Here is a 19,241-nt window from a genome sequence, read left to right as displayed (position 1 = left end):
AATGAGGTAGAAAGTAAAAAGTATTTCAGGAGCCGCTCCTCACACGTCTGCTCGCTACATGCTCAAACCGGAAGCCACCATAAAAACTTTTTTAAATTAAAATATAGAGCCTTTTAGGAAAAGTCAGGAACCAGCAGGATTGTATTTATTTATTCAGCAAAGTTATTACATATGTAAATTTCAAAACGGTCAAAATGACCGTCATGGCAGTTCTAGTGTTAACAAACAGTCTTTTCTCCAGAAGCCGCTGCAGCACCAAACGGATGTTTTTGGTGTGATGGACCAGGTCGTGGGAGAAGATCAGAATGTTGTCATGGTAGATGAACACAAACTGATGCAAAAAATCATGGAGCACATTATTCACTAAGGCCTAGAAAACAGCAGGAGCGATAGTGAGCCCGAAGGGCAGTAGAAGGTACTTGTAATGCCTGTGTTGAACGCTGTTTTCCATTTGTCCCCCTCCTGGATTTGTACAAGGTAATAAGTGTTCCTAAGGTAATCATTACAAGTTCAAAGGGTGGTATCATTTTTGGACACAAAAAAGAAGCCTGCGCCCAACGAGAACGAGGAAGGGCGAATGACACCGGCGGCTAGCAAATCTTTAATGTATTGCTCCATAGCCTCCCACTCAGGACGAGCCTGGTTAAACAGGCGGCTGGAAGGGAGAGGAGCGTCCGGGAAGGGGGCTTTGGAGCAGTCGTAGGGGCGGTGGGGGTGCAGGGACAATGCCTGGTCTTTACTGAAGACCATGGCAATGTCAGTAAGAACAGGAGATAGATCGGGGGAGTCAGGGTAAGCGACAGATGAAGAGGACTTACCGGGGGCTGGAGCTGACAACAAACATAAGGAAAGACAGGCCATACTCCAGTTTCTGACCTTACCCCGCGCCCAGTCCACATTGGGGTTGTGGAATACGAGCCAAGGGAGACTAAGAACAATGGGTGAGACAGGGGAGGAGATGAGGGGAAATGAAAAGGACTTGTGGTGTTACTGGAAGTAAGGAGCTGGAGTGGGGGAGTGACAGTGGTGAGAGACTGACCACAGAGACTAGTGGCCTGAAGGGGAGTGTCGAGGGGTAAGTAAGGAATGGAGTGCTGACGAGCAATTTCAATGTCCAGAATGTTTTCATCCACACCGGAACCAGCAAGCGGCCCCAGAGGAAGAGCAACATCCTGCCAGGACAAGGAAACGGCCAACAGGAGGCGAGGGTTGGGAGAGGTTTGGCTCACTCACAGCCAGCCAGTCCCCAACCATACCAGCTATCTATTTAATTTGCTATTTTAAGTGCTCATATTATGCTTTTGGCTTTTTCCCTTTCCTTTATTGTGTTATATCACTTTTTTATGCATGTGATACGTTTATAAAGTGAAAAAGCCTGAAGTCCACCCTAAAGGATCTTTCCATTTTTAACAGAAAACACTATTCACAAACTGCTCTGTTGTAGTCCAGCCTTCACTTCTGTGACAAATGTGTATCATTTTGTAACACACCTTATAATGCTTGCCTAGTTGCTAGCATGTCACGCCCTCATACTCTGCTTCTGACTGGCTTGTAGTGCTTACCTAGCTACTGTGCATGTGCAACTCCCAACAAAGATGGAATAGAAGTGAGATGTCTCAATAACTTAAACAGAGAGCTCAACACACAGGGTGAAAAGATGAGCTGTAGCTATGTGCAGTACAACAACAATATGGTGTTTTTTGAAAATTAAACCATGCAAAGCCTCTTTGCAGTCTTGTTGGTGCTACCTAGCCATGTGTTATTCTTTAAAATGCATTATATATTGTTTTTCTTTAAAATGCATTTTATATTAAGATGCTATAACTGAGCTTGCTCATTCTAAATCCAACTTTGATTTGAATGATTAAACGTGTTTATTAATCCTACAAAATATTAAAATAGTAATGATTTAATCAAAACATTGAGACAGAAATCAATACCACACATTTTTGTCATGCATTTTGACTTTCTTTATTCAAATTATTTTATATTTTCAGTTAAATTGTGAACTGAATTTTTCTATAATGAGACATACTAAAAGAACATTCCCAAAATGGCATTACAAATAGGAAATTATGTAATGTAAAAAAAAAATCCACAAGGTAAAGACTGTGCACACAGCCTGGTCTCATAGAATTCCATTAAAAGATCAGAAACTGTTAACACCGCATGTCACGGAATGTGTTAAAATGGGTTATATCCCACTTGGAATGTTTCACATGTAATGTCTAAAGTTGCTTTCTACTTCTCCTAAACCCATCCTTCCCTTTCTTCCTGCATGTCATGTAACCATAAGCCCGCCCACAACCGTTTTCTTCACATAAGGGGCCAAGTTTATTTAATGGAATTCTTTTTCATCACAGAATCTTTTTCTAATTCCGTTAAACTGTCGCACATTTTGAGTTACGGGGCCGTGTTAATTTCATGGAATTCTGTGAGATCAGGTTGCAGCACAGTATAAGCTGTATAAGTATAACTATATTGCCAACTCAACTATTTCCCAACCTCCAGAAATCTTAGGATTGATTTTTGTTCATTAAATGTTTTTTTGTGTTTTGCTCAGGCTTTAACAATATGATGAAACATTTTGGAGCAAATATACACAGTATTAGTCCAAAACTGGAGGCCAGAATGGCAAATATCTCCACAGCCACAGTAAATTTCCCAGGAGAGCTGAGATATGCAGGGATAAAGGTGATCCAGACAGCACAGAATATCAGCATGCTGAAGGTAATGAGCTTGGCTTCATTAAAGTTATCAGGTAATTTCCGAGCTAGGGCAGCTAACACAAAGCAAAAGACAGCCAGTAAACCTATGTACCCCAGCACAGCCCAGAACCCAACAGCTGAGCCCAATGCACACTCCAGGATGATTCTCTCCTTGTATATGGTTAGGTTTTTCATTGGAAAAGGGGGACTAAGACCCAACCAAATACTACATATTAAAACTTGAATAAGCGTAAAAGACACTACAGTCATTTTTTGCTGTGGAGGACCAAACCATTTCATGACATTACTACCTGGGAGTGTAGCTCTAAAGGCCATTAACACTACTATTGTTTTTCCAAGAACACAAGACATACAGAGGACGAAGGTGATCCCAAACGCTGTGTGGCGCAGCATGCAGGACCACTCAGAGGGTGCTCCAATGAAAGTTAATGAACATAAGAAACATAGAGTCAGGGAGAAGAGCAGCAGGAAGCTCAGCTCAGAGTTGTTGGCCCTGACAATCGGCGATGTCCTGTGACGATAGAACACAGCTGCTGTTATAATAGCCAGACAGGCGCCACCAACTGAGAATGTAGCCAGGATGACTCCTAGGACCTCTTTGTAGGAAAGAAACTCTACAGGCTTGGGGAGACAAGTGTCTCTCTCTTCATTAGGCCAGAACTCCTTGGGGCAAGGGAAACAATCAGGGGAATCTGAAATAATTAAAAAAAGGACTTTAAGCAATCATACTCTATCTTGATCTTGTACAGTACATTGGCTATGGATTAGGAGAAAAACAAATACCTGTAGCATTACTAATCTCTCCCTCAGGACATGGTATGCAATCATAACAGCAGATGGGTTTTCCTTTCTGCAGCAATTTACGAGTTCCTGGGGGACAGCTGTCAGAGCACACTGACACAGGAACCTGGGACATAGAGACAAACAAACTCATAAATATTATTTCTTTATTGAACTATATTGAAACATTCATATATTTATTTTACATTTATTGATACATTTATTTACTAATTTGCTTACTCATTTATGTATTTTAATATTCTACAGCCATATTTATTAACTTATGTATTACTGTATTTCATATTGAATAAACTAAAGTAGTCATTGTAAAGTAGATTATGTTTTCAGTAGTCTACTGGTTACAACCAGGCTCGGTAGTGATAGGAGTAATAATTACAGTAAACAAAAAGTTGTCCAATGTGCACATATCAGAACCTACCTACCGCTTATGTGATTCTTACTTGTGTGCTACCATTAACCCAGGTGAGGTTTCTGGTGATTTGGAACTTCTGGCCCACCGGCAGTGATTCATCGTATTGTCCTACTGTCACCAACTCAATACCGCCACGCTCACTTTTTTGCCAGTTAACCAGCTCGTATCTTGCCACAGGATCCCCGTTGGCATCAAACGACACATCATAACCATTTTGGGTAAAATTAACTTTCTTCAGCTGAGTAAGAACCTGTAAAGATGAAATAAAGGAAAACAGTGAGTAAATAACATCAAATGAAAACTTTTTTTTTTTATGTCAGAAATGGTAGATTGTGGCAAAAAAAAGGGAACTGGTGTTTTCAGTTATGTTCAACTGACCTCTTTGGATTCTATCCTGGTGAATTTTTCACACTGAGTTGTAGAATGTGTTTCCTGACACACTGCTTTATGAATGGCATGAGCTATTGCATAAACAGCCTTGTATACCATGTTAGTGATCCGGAGCTGAGATGTGTCAGTGTACGAGCTCTGGAGCATCTTTATGTCTTCAGTTCCGTCACATAATCTCTTTTCTATGGCAACACCTAAAAAACATGACAAAGGCCTTGAGAATAATATTTGATATATCATTATTATTATTCCCTATGTGTTTAACATTATTCTACCCACGCCAGTAGGGTTATGTTTTTGGTCTGTTTGTTTGTCTTGTCAACAGGAGGATGGAAAACAACAGGCCAGCTTTCCATGAAACTTAGTCGAAGGTTGTATCATGGGCCAGGGAAAGACCCATTAAATGTTGAACAGATCCAAATCACGGGGCAGATACATAAATTAGTTTTCACTTTCGTTAACATTGCGAGAAATTGTTTCTACTTCTCCAAGCACCCTTCTAGTTGTATTTGATTTATTTATTTGTTTTCAACATTCTAAACGTGCCTTGCAGAATTCCATATATCTACATTGTTCTAATTTATTAGTAAAACATTATTTTACAATACATTTCAAAGCATTGTTTTGCAGATTTGCAGCCTTTTTGTGTTTAAATAATTGACGTTTCAGTTTATATCTGGCCTTTTTTTTTCATCTTGTCAGCTCACTAGCTGGCTCATCAGACAATTTGTCACATTGAAAAAAGACTGACATGATTGGCCTAATGTGTTTAAAATAAATAGAATGACCTGATGTCACTGTCAGTATGATGGCCTTAATGGAACTAGAAACATAGGAAGCTCCCCTCAAACAATAACAAAGCACAAAAGAACATAACCACTGGGATATGTCTGTGGGTGCCTCTCTTATGTTAAACATAAATACAAATGTCTCACTTTTTCCCAGCCTGCAATTGAATGCACCTTCCCAGAACTCAGTAAGCACTGGGGAGGCAGCCACTTTAGAAGGAGAGAGATCCAGCAAGAAGTCTCTCAGACCTGGGATGACAGATTTCTGAATGCCAAATCCGATGGCTCCAGCACAGAAGCTGAATCTCAGCAAGTCTGGGGCAGTTACCCACGATTCACTGCCTATCCACTGGCGAGGTGGAGAAGGCTCGAGTGACAGCTCTTCCAGCAAGATCCTTATGTCTCCAGGGGATGTAAATGCCACAACAACCATAGCTGTCGACCTGGAGAGACATTTCAAATAAATGCATTATAGTTTTTAAAATACATATCAAGAAAGTAAACACAAACAAACATTAGATAGCTCATATCACACTTTAGCAGGCTATTTGGTCTGGTTGCCCATTTTAATAACAATGTCAGTAATACATAAACGTGATGAAAAAAATAAACATTTCCAATTTGCCATTGAACATAAAAAGAATTGTCCATCTCAAATTTATAGAAAATTTTTGTTTTGCTTTTGTGTTTGTGTTTTTTTGTTTTTGACAGTGTCAACATAGGGAACATCAAACCTGCGGATAACATCAGCTACTCTCTGGATCCTGCTACGTGGGTGGGTCCGATAGAAAGATTCAGAGTATTCCACACAGATCCCCTCTTTGTGTGCTGCTTCCAGGAAAGTCGCCATACCATTATTGCCGTAGTCTGAATCTGACCGGACAGCACCTATCCAAGTCCAGCCAAAGTGTTTTACCAGCTTGGCCAGCGCGTCAGCCTGGAACTGATCACTGGGGATAGTTCTGAAGAAATTCGGGTACTGCAGCTTATTGGACAGGCATGCACAAGTGGCAAAGTAGCTCACCTGAAGGAAAAGAACAGGGTGAATATTAATCGGACACACAAAATAATCAGCACAGCATGGTTTCTATTACATTTCTTTCTCCAGAAATCCAAAATATTTACTTGAGGGATGTTAAAGGGCCCGATGATGCGCGACATGCTGATGGATGGAGAAGACCCAGACTCACCAATGACAGCCATCACCATACCAGATTGTGAGCAATTGTCACCAGTGTAAAACACAGAATCCAGGCTATTTGAAAGCTGGAATGCAACATGCACCGCGACGGTCACCGAGCCGCACGCGTCATAGATCTGATAACCGAGTTTGATTCCTGGCAACAGCTCCGTGCTGTTGTTTATCTCCTCGATGGCAAAGATCATTGCACGTGAGAATCGCAATTCTCGGGTGTTAATGCTGCACACAGACACTCAAGTCTCTTAATCAAGGACAGTCACAACTTAAAGAGAAATAATGACATTAATGGAAATTGCAATTCACAAAATGCTGTGCAGGCATCAAACAGTGCCTGAACTACAAAATTCAAAAGGTTAAATGAGTCAAAAATGTGTAAGAATCCTATTGCATTGTTAAAAAAGAGTTATAGTCAATAGTCTTAATTCATTTGTATCTTCTAAAATATAAATAAGTCAGTTGTTATACTAATACATTTAAGTTAATATGCTTTTTCCATATCAAACTCAAATTTGTAAATTTATGAATATAATACTTGCAATATATATGACTAAATACTGAATTGTCAGTCCAACACAAAACCCGCAACTCAAATGTAAGCGTATGACATAAATCACAACAATTGTATCGCCACAGAGTCTAACTTCCTCTTGTCTGCATATCTCCCTCTTACTAACCTTCCTGCGCATCTTAGTGGCTCAGGCATGGTGGTGTAGTTATGCTTCACTGTGTACATGTTGTAGTGTATGGACAAGACACCACCTATTACGTAGTCACCATCCATTGAGAACGCAGGGAGACGAGTGGTACCCTGGAGCTTACATTTCACAAATGAAGTCTGAGCCCTGACCCCAGCACCAGTCCTATCCTCTGTAAGCCCAGCCCTTTGTTTAACATCATCCACAGAACCATTCAGGACAAGAGCTGAGTTCAGCTCACACAAACCCAGAGACAGGATCAGACCAATACAGAGAGCAGAGATCTCCATCCCTCGACTGTGCATGTGGGCATGTGTGTTTTATAAATGTTCAGACAAAACGTTCCCTCCTTCTACTGTACATCATTTTAATTTACATCCGAGTGAGGATGGCCTTATCCAGTCCATCCATTTCATGTATTTGGCTTTGCTTTAGCTTTTATTAGAGTTAAGCCTAACAAATGTGCACCTTCAATCCCATTTTAAGAATACAGATACAACAATAATATTTAAAAGGAATGCATTTTATTATAAATGAAAGTTCATGTTGTGAATTTAGACTTAATTTAATCAATTCATTTTTTATATTTTCAGCCCATGATGAAAGAATATTTATAAAATACAACGGCAACATTAAAACGACATTCACAAAATGACAATTAAGAAAATATTAAATGCAAGAATATCCTATTTTAGATAACAAGGTGAAGACTTTGTTGGATGTACTCAGCATAAGCTCTATTTTGTATGTTGCCATCTTAACTATTTCCAAACATCAGATGTTTTAGGATTGATTTTTGTTCATTAAATATTTTTTTGTGTTTTTCTCTGGTTTAAACAATATAATGAAACACTTTGGGGCAAATATACACAGTATTAATCCAAAACTGGAGGCCAGAATGGCAAATATCTCCACAGCCACAGTAAATTTCCCAGGAGAGCTGAGATATGCAGGGATAAAGGTGATCCAGACTGCACAGAATGTCAACATGCTGAAGGTGATGAGCTTGGCTTCATTAAAATTATCAGGTAATTTCCGAGCCAGGACAGCTAACGCAAAACAGAAGACAGCCAGTAGACCTATGTACCCGAGCACAGCCCAGAACCCAACAGCTGAGCCAAATGCACACTCCAAAATGATTCTCTCTTTGAACATAGTTAGGTTTTTCATTGGAAAAGGGGGACTAAGAACCAACCAAATGGTACATATTAAAACTTGAATAAGTGTAAAAGACACTACAGTCATTCTTTGCTGTGGAGGACCAAACCATTTCATGACATTACTACCTGGGTGTGTTGCTCTAAATGCCATTAACACTACTATTGTTTTTCCAAGAACACAAGACATACAGAGAACGAAGGTGATCCCAAACGCTGTGTGGCGTAGCATGCAGGACCACTCAGAGGGTGCTCCGATGAAAGTTAATGAACATGAGAAACATAGAGTCAGGGAGAAGAGCAGCAGGAAGCTCAGCTCAGAGTTGTTGGCCCTGACAATCGGCGATGTCCTGTGACGATAGAACACAACCACTGTTATAATGGTCAGACAGGCACCACCAACTGAGAATGTAGCCAGGATGATTCCTAGGACCTCGTTGTAGGAAAGAAACTCTACAGGCTTGGGGAGACAATTGTGTCTCTCTGCATTAGGCCAGAACTCCTTGGGGCAAGGGTAACAGTCAGGGGAATCTGAAAAAATAAAACAAAAAGGGCCTTAGCAGTTTATTAATAATGATACTAATAGTTTTTGTTTTGTTTTTGCACCTTTAAAGACAATAGTTTCCAAACTGCTTTGACAGGAGAAACAAAAGCACATACAAATCAAAAGACATACAGTACAGATGGGGCAGTTTTAAATGACAGAAAAACAACAATTGAATTAATAAAAAGGAAGGTGATGATAAAAAGACAACAGTCTGTTTTTTGATTTATGAGATGGTTCTGATATGGAAAAAACAGGACGTAACAGCTTTTTTCATGTGTGGGATGAATGTGAAGTCTGAGTAAAAAATAAAAACTAAATTGCTAGTGGTTAGCTTGGCGTTACTAAATAATGGACCAAGGCTGTGGTGTTTGGTGCTTTAAATCCCCAGCGCTGCCTGAAATGCACTAGAATTGGGCAATGGTTAGGGTTAGGGTTAAGGCTTAGATTAACGTTAGGGTTAGGTGCCTTGAAGACAAGGATTGCTGCACTCCCCGGAAGTCAACGTTGGGGGCTTAAAACACCATTGAGGCCAGGCTCTTTGTATTGGTGATTTTGTTGGGGGAACAGTATTATTTCAGATTAAGAGGTGTTCAGTTGTTGAGAAATTGAGAAATCAGAAATGTTAAAAAATGTGCAGTGGTTTACATCTTTAAGGCAGCCTGAGACAGCATCCAGGCCTCAAATTCAAAAGGCAAATTGTCTGTAGATTTTTGGGAAAAAAACAATACCTGTGGCATTGCTAATCTCTCCTTCGGGACACAGTATACAATCATAACAGCAGATGGGTTTTCCTTTCTGCAGTACTTTACGAGTTCCGGGAGAACAGCTATCAGTGCACACTGACACAGGAACCTGGCACACAAAGAAAAAATAAACATATATTCACTTTTGCTACAAAGCTCTGAGAATGAATGGCTAGCTTCCCATTTTTTAAAGTCTGTCTGAAAACAATAAGATGTGTCCTGAAATTTTAATTGTCACTGTAACTGTAAAAGACTACCACTTTGAGAAGGCTGTATTGGCTGTAGTGCATTGTTCAGTGCAAATATAATCTATAGTTCAATCTCAATAATGATGGTTTGTAAGTTAATAATTCACCCTTTGCAAACACGTGAGGATGCCATGACAGATGGCAAAATACCTGGAGCACAAGCTAAACATTGTCGTAGACATGTGGAAAGTTTAATTTGTTTCAATCACTTTAAATTAAATAACACTAAATAAACTGTAGTAATAATACTATCTTCTTCTTTATGGCTTAAACAACAAGTTGTGCTGTTATCCGTCAAGGTAGGGCATCTGGTAGGTGCTCACAAAGAGCGATATTTGGAGGAGTTGGAGATCGCAGGATTGGATAGTGACCCTTACCTTATTTATCTCTTCGTTTTCACGGAACTCATTAAGTCTCAGAGTCTGTTCGACGCGATAAAAGTCCCTGAAACTATCATTGTCTACAATGAAAACGTGAAGGGATCCACGAACGCTCCTCTGGACTGTAACCCTCCCAGTCCATTAACAACTAATTGCCACGGTGGCGGACAGCCAGGAGCTTCCTGACAGTATACACAAGGCGGACGTCGACAATCCAAGGGGGGGAGGGATGGCGGAGGCGGGCACCAGAATGCTGTCATTGACTAGCTTGATCTTAATGACACGGTACTTGGATTGGACCTTCAAAGACCTGGGAAGGCGTAGACGCACATAAACCGGGTTAATGACCTTTGATACTGGAAATCCTTGGAGCCACACGGGAGGAGCCCGTCGTCTGCGTCGGTCCGCCGCCCCTTTTACCTGGGCTGAGCTCCAGTAGAGTACCCGCCAAGCACCGGCCCAAATCTGGCAATAGCAACTGACCACGGCGTGAGCCGAGGGGACTGTGACCTCCTTCTCATTGGCCGGGAACAGGGGAGGTTGGTAGCCATTGGCGCACTGAAAAGGTTTGAGGCCTGTGGCGGCCAATTGAAGAGTATTGTGTGCATTATTCCACCCAGGTGAGGTCACTCAAGGTGACCTGGTTCTGGTAAACAAGGTATCAGAAGCAGGTCTCGAGCTCCTGGTTGAGGCGTTCAGGCTAACCATTGGGCCGTGGGTGATATGCTGACTGGGGAACCAATGGATCCTGAAGACATGATTCATCATAACCTCTGCTGTCTTCTTTGCAGAGTGTAACTTGGTAAGAGAGATGATTTGTGCCGGTCAACCACTGTCAAGATGGTTGTATTACCTCTTACCTCTTCTTAAAGGGTGGAGGGCTTGCACATTATGCTCACCCTGCCCAGGTGGTTTCACTAATATTGTCCGTGGCCGTTGAGGAACAGGCAGCAGGTGAAGCAGGCTCATTTGGGCCAGAGGCAAGGTCTTATTTCGGGCACATACTGGACAGGCCACCGCGTACTCGGAAAATGCCTTTTCCATGACCGGCCACAAGAACTGCTGCTTGATCACGTACATGGTTTGCTTAACACCTGGATGGCACGTGAGCATGCAGCTGCGAGCAGGAGTCAGCTTAACCAACAGATAGGTGCAAGGGGTACATCCTGTTGTCCTTAGTGGACAGCTGGACAGCACCGCTCCAATGCCCTCATTGGACACATCAACCTCAACCACAAACTGCTATTGTGACTTAGGAACAGTGAGTACCGGTGCCGTGGTTTAACGTTCCTTGAAGCACCAGAAAGCTTTCTCGGCCTGGGCGGTCCACTAGAGGGATACTTTGAAAGAGGTGAGTGCATGCAGGGGTGTGGCCACAGAACTGAAGTTATGAATAAACTTTCTGTAAAAGTTGGTAAATCCCAGAAATTGCTGTACCTTTGTGTATTCTTGCTAGCTTACAGGTGAACGTGAGATGCTAGATACAAATTGTGTCTGCCAGGCCTAAGTTGTTCTTTCTTGGTGGTAAAATTGCAGCATAGTAAACAATAAATGTTTGCAGTAAAAGCCAAGCGTTTTCTCTTGTTATTCGAAGCATTCCATTTCACTGGTTAGCAGAGACGACGTAGCCCAGGAACGAGATATTAGCTGCATGAAAGTCACATTTTTCAGCTTTGACATGCAGATGGTTCTTTAACAGCTTAAGAAGGACTTGGCATACATGAACTTCATGAGTCACGGTATCTGGTGAGAAAATCTAAATATTGTCGAGGTACACATACACAAAAACATTCAAAAACTCCCTCAAAACATCATTCATAATTTCTGAAAAAAAACTGAAGCATTACAAAGTCCAAAAGGCCTGACAAGGTACTCATAATGTCCATTTGATGTGTTGATACCTGTCTTCAATTCATCTCCTTCTGATCCTGATGAAGTGATAAGCATTTCTGATATCTAGCTTGGTGAAGACTGTGACTGTTTGAAGCAGGTCAAAAGCAAACAAGATTAATGTGAGTGGGTAACGGTTCTTTACAGTAATGTCATTCAAGAACTATGGTCAATGCATGGCCTGAAAGAGCCATCCTTATTACCCACAAAAAAGAAAATCGCACCAACTGGAATAGAGGACGGATGGATTATCCCAGCAGGAGATGAGGTGATGTACTCATCCATAGCTGTCCTCACGGCCCAGAGATGGAGTAGAGGCGCCCCTCTGTGATGGGCATGCAACTCTCTCTCCCTCTCCCATAGTTTGTTGTCCACACAAATTGACATGGCTATGACAGCTTCTAGATCCTTCGGTAGCCCAAAAAGCGCTAAATGATCCTTAATGGGTTCTGAGAATTCATTCATAAAAGTGTCTATTAAAGCTGGTGTGTTCCATTGGCTATCTGCAGCTACAGTACGGAACTCATTGGCATAATCGGTGACACGGTTTGATCTGCATGAGGGCCCCAGAGGTTTCACCGTCAGCTGAGGTGTGATCAAATATTTTGGCTCATGGTATCTCTGAAAACTGTAAGTGACTGGCAAATGTTAGAGTCTCTGGACCATCCAGCAGTGGCCCAAACTTCGGCTCTGCATGTTAAATGGGACAGAAAGAGCGCCACTCTAGCCTGGTCTGACAGAAAGGCTGCCGGGTTGTGCCTAAAATGCAGGTCACACTGGACTAATAAAGTTCACCAGTCCCCTAAAAACTTTTCTGGGGGGCACCAAAGGCAGAGCGTTTGATTCCTGGTTGAGTCTTTTATTCCTGGTTGATGCAGCAGCATGACTCTCCACAGGTGGTGTACCAAAATTGCTGTTGCCAGGTGAGTAAGGACTTGCTATAGGTGCCCTGCTAGGGGGTTTAACTGAGTGGTGACTGAGGCCTGGAACTCCTCCGGATGCTCTGTGAGGTCCTTCGCGCCACGGCTGATTGCGCTTTGCTGGGCCTTGTGCTGGTAGATCTTGGTGCCCTGTGCAGAGAGGGCGGTTTGGAGTTTCTAAGGTGGCTGACTCCATACTGTAGGCTAGTTCGTTCTGTAACAACCTTAGACACAACTCTGGTGGACTAAAATGCATGACTCGTAAAACAGTAGAAAATTTAACAAAACTGCAATGGTGGGGAGGCAAAAATCAGGAAATTTTGAGAGGTGTGTACATTGCCGTTGCAAATATACTAGAACCCTAAATGATTTTGTACAACTTCTGGTCCATCTGGCTTTTTTTTCTATAAAAAGCTTGTATAAAATCAACCCTGTTCCTTAGTCAATCTAAGAACATGATTTTTTTCAGGAAAAACTGGGCTGTGAGAATATTTGTTTTGCAGCGAGGTCACTTAACTGTTACAATGGTTGAAGGACCATAAAGACAAATATATAAATAAAACAGAACACGAATCTACCAGATATGTAGTTATATCACATACAGCAATGCCCCACTAGCAATTGTGTTGTCTAAAATAGTTCTATATATTTAGAGTCATCCAGTGTAAAAATAAACATATTGAATATTATAACTTATATAAAGGACAAACTATTTACATTTCGTACATACAGTTTATCAATCTTGAGTTTAACAGTATGGATTAATTGCACCAAGAAAAAAAAACTCTGGAAGTCTAGACTGGATATAAAACTTTCTTGAAGGACTAGGAAGACAACAAAGACATCAGCAAAACGTGGCAACTGTTAGATTTTAGCTCCAAAAGACTGTATGGTTCTACTAGTTATAATTATTAAGTTATGAAACAGAAGTGCCGGTCGGCGTCTTATACGACGCGCTTGACCTCAAAAGGGGTGAAAGGGCCTAAACTGGTCTACCTTGACTATATGGACCCCTATTGGCCGATCTTTACCCAATTTGGTACAGACCGTCAGAGCGGCATGCCAAACAAGCATCACAATTTTCATGTTGATAGCATTACTATGGCAGTTATATTGCAATTGAAAATTTCCAATTTAAATGCATTGAGTAATTGGCAAAAACAAAACAAATACTTTCGCCAAATTTGGTACAGAGCACTGTAGTGAGATTTTGAACAATGTTCTCACGTTCTTTGTTGATAACATTTAATTTGGCCGAGATATGATATGATATGTGTGTGGCAGCTAGCAAAAATTAAATTCTATATAAAATTCCGTAACTTTTGTTCCGGTCCATCTGGAGATGCTAATAACCATGCTTTATGCAGATTGGTTGCACGGCATAGGATGAGTTGGTTTTGGTTTTAAACGTGGGTCCCACGGGCCACGCCCACTTTGATCAATCAGTACTCCTCTGTAGTGGTGGCCTCAGGAGTGGCCCTAGATGGTACCCATCAAATTTTGTAAAAATTGGATGAGCCGTTCATGAGATATAAACATTTGTACTTGTAGGGCCCCCTAGTGGCCAATTCTTTTATATGTGTGAATTGCACCTCCAGAGGGTCATGGCAAACAAGAATCTATAGCGTCACGTTGATAGCATTTATATTGGTATATATATGGCAAAGTTGGTGTTTTCATAGTTGACTACACAAATTTTTTTTCAGAACTTTTTGTCAGATTGTTCTGAATATGCTACCTGCCAAGGTTTGTGCAGATTGGTCTCGGGGTTTAGGAGGAGAACAAAAAATGTGTTTTTTGCTAACTCACAATTTTTCACCTATAACCGTATTGGCAGAAATGGGCATAGCCCATATCAGGTGATTCAGATGGATCCAGACAGTGGTTCTCAACCGGTGGGGTCGCGGACTCTCTCCCGGGGGGGCGCGAGTAGACTACAGGATGGGAGGGGAAAAAAACTGTGCTCAACCACGGGAGCTTCCGTGAGCCCCTCTCCCGTCCAAAAGCACTCACAGTCAGCAGTAGCCTCGCGCAGCAGGCACAGCCTGCAGTCAGAGCAGAGAGACGGGGCGTGAGCGTGGCCTAGCTGCTCGCGTTCAGCAAGTAGCTCCACTTGTGAAATCGACACATTGCATGGTCCATCGCGAAGCACTGGCTGCTAAATAATGCTGGTTCTCTTTGACTCCGTGCTGAACCAATCCGTGAAAATAATAAATCTAATCAAATCACGGCCGCTAAACTCTCGCTTGTTTGGGGTCCTCTGCCAGGAGATGGGGTCAGGGCACAAACAGCTGCTTCTGCACACTGAAGTTCGCCGGCTCTCCAGGGGGCGGGTGTTACAGCGGTTGTATGAGCTGCGAGAGGAGGTGAAGTGGTTTTTCACAGAAATCAAATCAGATCTGGCGATGACACTATGTGGCTTGCATCTCTGTCCTATTTGGTCAAGATATTTGACCGCTTGAATGGCCTCAACCTGTCTTTGCAAGGCTGCAAAACTCACATTTTGCTCCTTGCGGACAAAGTGCACGCCTTCACACAAAAACTAATCCTCTGGCATGGCCGCATCAGTCGAGGGAACTGCGACATGTTCCCCAGCCTTGCAGACTTTATCACCGATGCAGGCGCGTCACATGATTTCTCCTCCCTATTTCAGTCAGCGTCTGAGCACCTGTCAGCAATGAGAAAACAATTTGCGACGTACTTTAAAGAGGATTATCGATCTTTTGCGTGGGTTCGAGATCCGTTTGTGTGCACAGCAAACGAGCTATCAATTGATATGCAGGAACAGCTTATTGAGCTGAAGAGTGACAGTCGACTGAAGGAACTCTTTAGCTCGTGCCCTCTTTCGTCATTCTGGGCATCATTGATGCAGGAATACGCTGAACTCTGTGACGTCGCCTTGAAGATTCTCCTTCCTTTCGCGTCAACATATTTGTGTGAGGCAGGATTCTCAAAAATGATTGCACTCGAAACTAAATACTGTAATCGTGCACAAATCGAGGATGATTTGAGGCTATGTTTATCAAACATTGAGCCAAGAATTGAGGATCTTTGCAAGGCAAAGCAGGCTCAGGTCTCACATTAATATCACCAACCTGCAAGCTTCTTTAAAAAATGCAGATGATGCCTACTATTAGACCTAGTGATAATAACAATAATAAAGCATAAATTAACATCAGAGGTCCGGTGCCAATTCCCAATTATAGCAATAGCCTAGTAATGATAATAGGCCTACTGATGATGATGATAATAATAATAATATTAATAATAATAATAATAATAATAATAATAATAATAATAATAATAATAATAATAATAATAACAATAATAACAACAATAAAGCATGTAACCTCATATAAATATATAGCAATAGCCTAGTAATGATGATAGGCCTAATACTACTCATAATAATACTAATAATACTAATAATAATACTACTACTAATAATAATAATATCTGCAAGCTCACATTAGAAGTCTGGTACTACTGCCAGTTATAAAAATAGCCTAGTAATGATAATAGGCATACCTACCGTTACTGATGATGATAATAATATTAATAATAATAATCTGGGCCTAAAAATAATAGCCTATCTATCTATCTATCTATCTATCTATCTATCTATCTATCTATCTATCTATCTATCTATCTATCGTTTGTTCGTGGTGTGTGGGGCGTAGGGCACTAGGGCCCCAACTGCAATGAACCAGTTTTGGGGGGGCCCAGCTTGCAAAAGGTTGAGATACCCTGGATCCAGATAACGCGTGGCTACATGGGTTTTGAATGTGTGATGTACGGTTTGGGAGTTATAGCATCAAACACGTTTTTTCTGCAGAGTTTTGGACCTGATATCACAGCTATCGTACCCTTTCACTAGCAATGACCACACCATAAACCTAATATGTTATAATTTGATTATGAGGCCTAAAATTGCTTGTAGTTTATCCGTTTGCTGATGCCATTGTGGGGATGCTTCGATAGGGAATCCACACTAGCACCCAGCCATGACCCTACCGAGCGGAGAAAGGAGGTGAAGAAAGAAACAGGATCGGAGAGAGGGGCGCAGAATTCAAGAGCAAATAAGAATAGATGGTTAGGTTGATTTTTATTGAGGAGGCACAGTTAAATTGTGGCTTTGCTCCTGAAATTCCACTAGGTAGCTTTAATTCACTAGCAAGGACTGCACCGGACTGCACTGCATCTAGATACATAGAAACAATTTATTTATGGAAGTGTAAGACGTGTGAAGTCGCAGTTGTAGCTGTTCGTTTGGGGACAGCTGTAGCATCCTGGCACAACAGACCCCCAAAATCTTCAGTTTGCAGCTTCAATCCCGAATAAATGCTAGACAGGATAACAAGGTGGCAGAAGTGCTCGTGAAACCAGAAACGAGGCCCCCTTTTGTGGACTCAGATATGAAGAGAGGATCTGTCACCATTTTTCTCTGGAATTTCTGGAGTTGCAGGTTGTTTGCAAAAGTCTTGAAAGGATTAAGTAATGATGGTACTTTAAGTAAAGGCGAGCATAAACTGACCGGATTGGTTGGCATAGTTTGCTTTAAGTTAGCTTTAGCTTTCATGGTACTAGTATGGGTTTTGCCTGGTATAACTGAATGGGCCTAGAAACAGTTATGATGATAAGACTGAACGACAGAAGTAGCTGCATTGGTGTGCAGATGAATGTCTTGTGGAGACCATGAAGTCTGTTTTTAAGATTAGTAGTACGAGCAGTATGCTTTTGCGAGCGATGCAATCCCGGAAAGGTTGATGTGTGGCTCCCCAAATTCTGCTAGGTAGCTTTGATGATAATCAACATTTTACTGTTACATGAATTCTTTTTGGCTGCTTACTTGTGTGCCACCATCCACCCAGGTGAGGTTCCTGTTGATTTGGAACTTCTGGCCCACCGGCATTGATGCATCGTATTGCCCTACTGTCACCAATTTGATGCTGCCACTTTCACTTTTTTGCCATTTAACCAGTTCATATCTGGCCACAGGATCACCATTGGCATCAAATGACACATCATAACCATTTTTGGAAAAATTTACTTTCTTTAGCTGAGTAAGAACCTGTGAAGATGAAATTAAGGAAAAATAGTGAGGGAGAGAAATTAAATTATAATGTTACATACAATGAATATAAATGTCATGAAAGATACATCATAGGAATAGGAAGGCATTAGGATTTTCACTAATGTTGAACTGACCTCTTTGGATTCTATCCTGGTGAATTTGTCACAATGAGTTGTAGAATTTGTTTCCTGACACACTGCTTTATGAATGGCATGAGCTATTGCATAAACAGCTTTGTATACCATGTTAGTGATCCGGAGCTGAGATGTGTCAGTGTACGGGCTCTGGAGTGTCTTTATGTCTTCTGTTCCGTCACACACACTCTTGTCTGTGGCTGCACCTGAAAACACATGAAAGAGGCTTTGACATTGGTATTACATTATTTATCTGTGAGTGTTGGTTATTACCTCCACCATAGAGGTTATGTTTTTGCTTTGTCTGTTTGTCAGCAGGAGTAAGAAAAACAACGGGTCTATTTTCATGAAACTTGGTGGACGGTTGTAGCATGTTCCAGGTCAAAAACATGTTCACTTTGAAAGCTGATCAGAATTACAGGGCGGATACACAAATTGTCACTTTCGTTAACATTGCAAGATAGGGTGGTTTGTGCTCACCAAGTGCACTTCTATTTATTTATTTATTTATTTTATTTAACCTGCTAAACGAGCCTTACAGAAATCTATATCTGCATTGTTCTAATTTATTAGCAAAACATTATTTTAAATTACATTTCAAAGCACTGTTTTGCAGATACGTTTTTTTTTATTTAACTTTTAAAAAGTTGAGGTTTCAGTTTGTATCTTGCCCTACTTCAGGGGTGTCCAAACTACGGCCCGCGGGTCAGTTTTTATTGGCCCGCAGCAAATTCTGAAAATATAGTTGAATATGGCCCGCACATGGTGCTTGAACTCAACTCTGTTGCATTTCTCAGTTTAAACACTAGATGGAGCCAGTAACGGAAAAGGTGCTTCTCCATTTAACAAAATTTAGCAAAGAAAAAAATTTACCACGAGTCACCAGAAATGGCAGCACCGAAGAAACGAAAGGTAGCAAGTGAGTGCAGAAAATTTCGCATGCTACGCATCGTACACAGCTGCCAAAGAGCAACAAAATTCAAGCAAATGGCAGCTAGCCTGCAAGCTCAGCAACTGTTTTTTTCTGTGCTAACAAAATACAAAAAAATGCCAGAGCAGCAAGCTATGAAGTCGCTAAACTTATTGCCCAGCATGGCAAACCGTTCTCAGACGGTGATTTCATAAAGCAGTG

The 19,241-nt window shown here is 41.4% G+C and overlaps 1 protein-coding gene across 1 annotated transcript in view; it reads right to left on the bottom strand.

The window, feature by feature from the left end:
* Positions 1-2,516: 2,516 nt before the first annotated feature.
* LOC117942304 overlaps positions 2,517-19,241 on the bottom strand; it is a 20,024-nt gene continuing 3,299 nt past the window's right edge. The window contains 12 exon segments of the mRNA XM_034867708.1: positions 2,517-3,421; positions 3,513-3,636; positions 3,971-4,192; positions 4,321-4,528; positions 5,261-5,563; positions 5,855-6,144; positions 6,246-6,540; positions 6,996-7,313; positions 7,810-8,704; positions 9,449-9,572; positions 17,751-17,972; positions 18,110-18,309. Coding sequence (XP_034723599.1) covers positions 2,517-3,421; positions 3,513-3,636; positions 3,971-4,192; positions 4,321-4,528; positions 5,261-5,563; positions 5,855-6,144; positions 6,246-6,540; positions 6,996-7,313; positions 7,810-8,704; positions 9,449-9,572; positions 17,751-17,972; positions 18,110-18,309 — 4,106 coding nt within the window.

This window comes from Etheostoma cragini, chromosome 3, assembly GCF_013103735.1.
Source record: "Etheostoma cragini isolate CJK2018 chromosome 3, CSU_Ecrag_1.0, whole genome shotgun sequence".
In the NCBI taxonomy this organism is placed as follows: Eukaryota; Metazoa; Chordata; class Actinopteri; order Perciformes; family Percidae; genus Etheostoma; species Etheostoma cragini.
The sequence above is the reverse complement of the archived record's forward strand: the minus strand, read 5'-3'. Positions and strand labels throughout refer to the sequence as shown.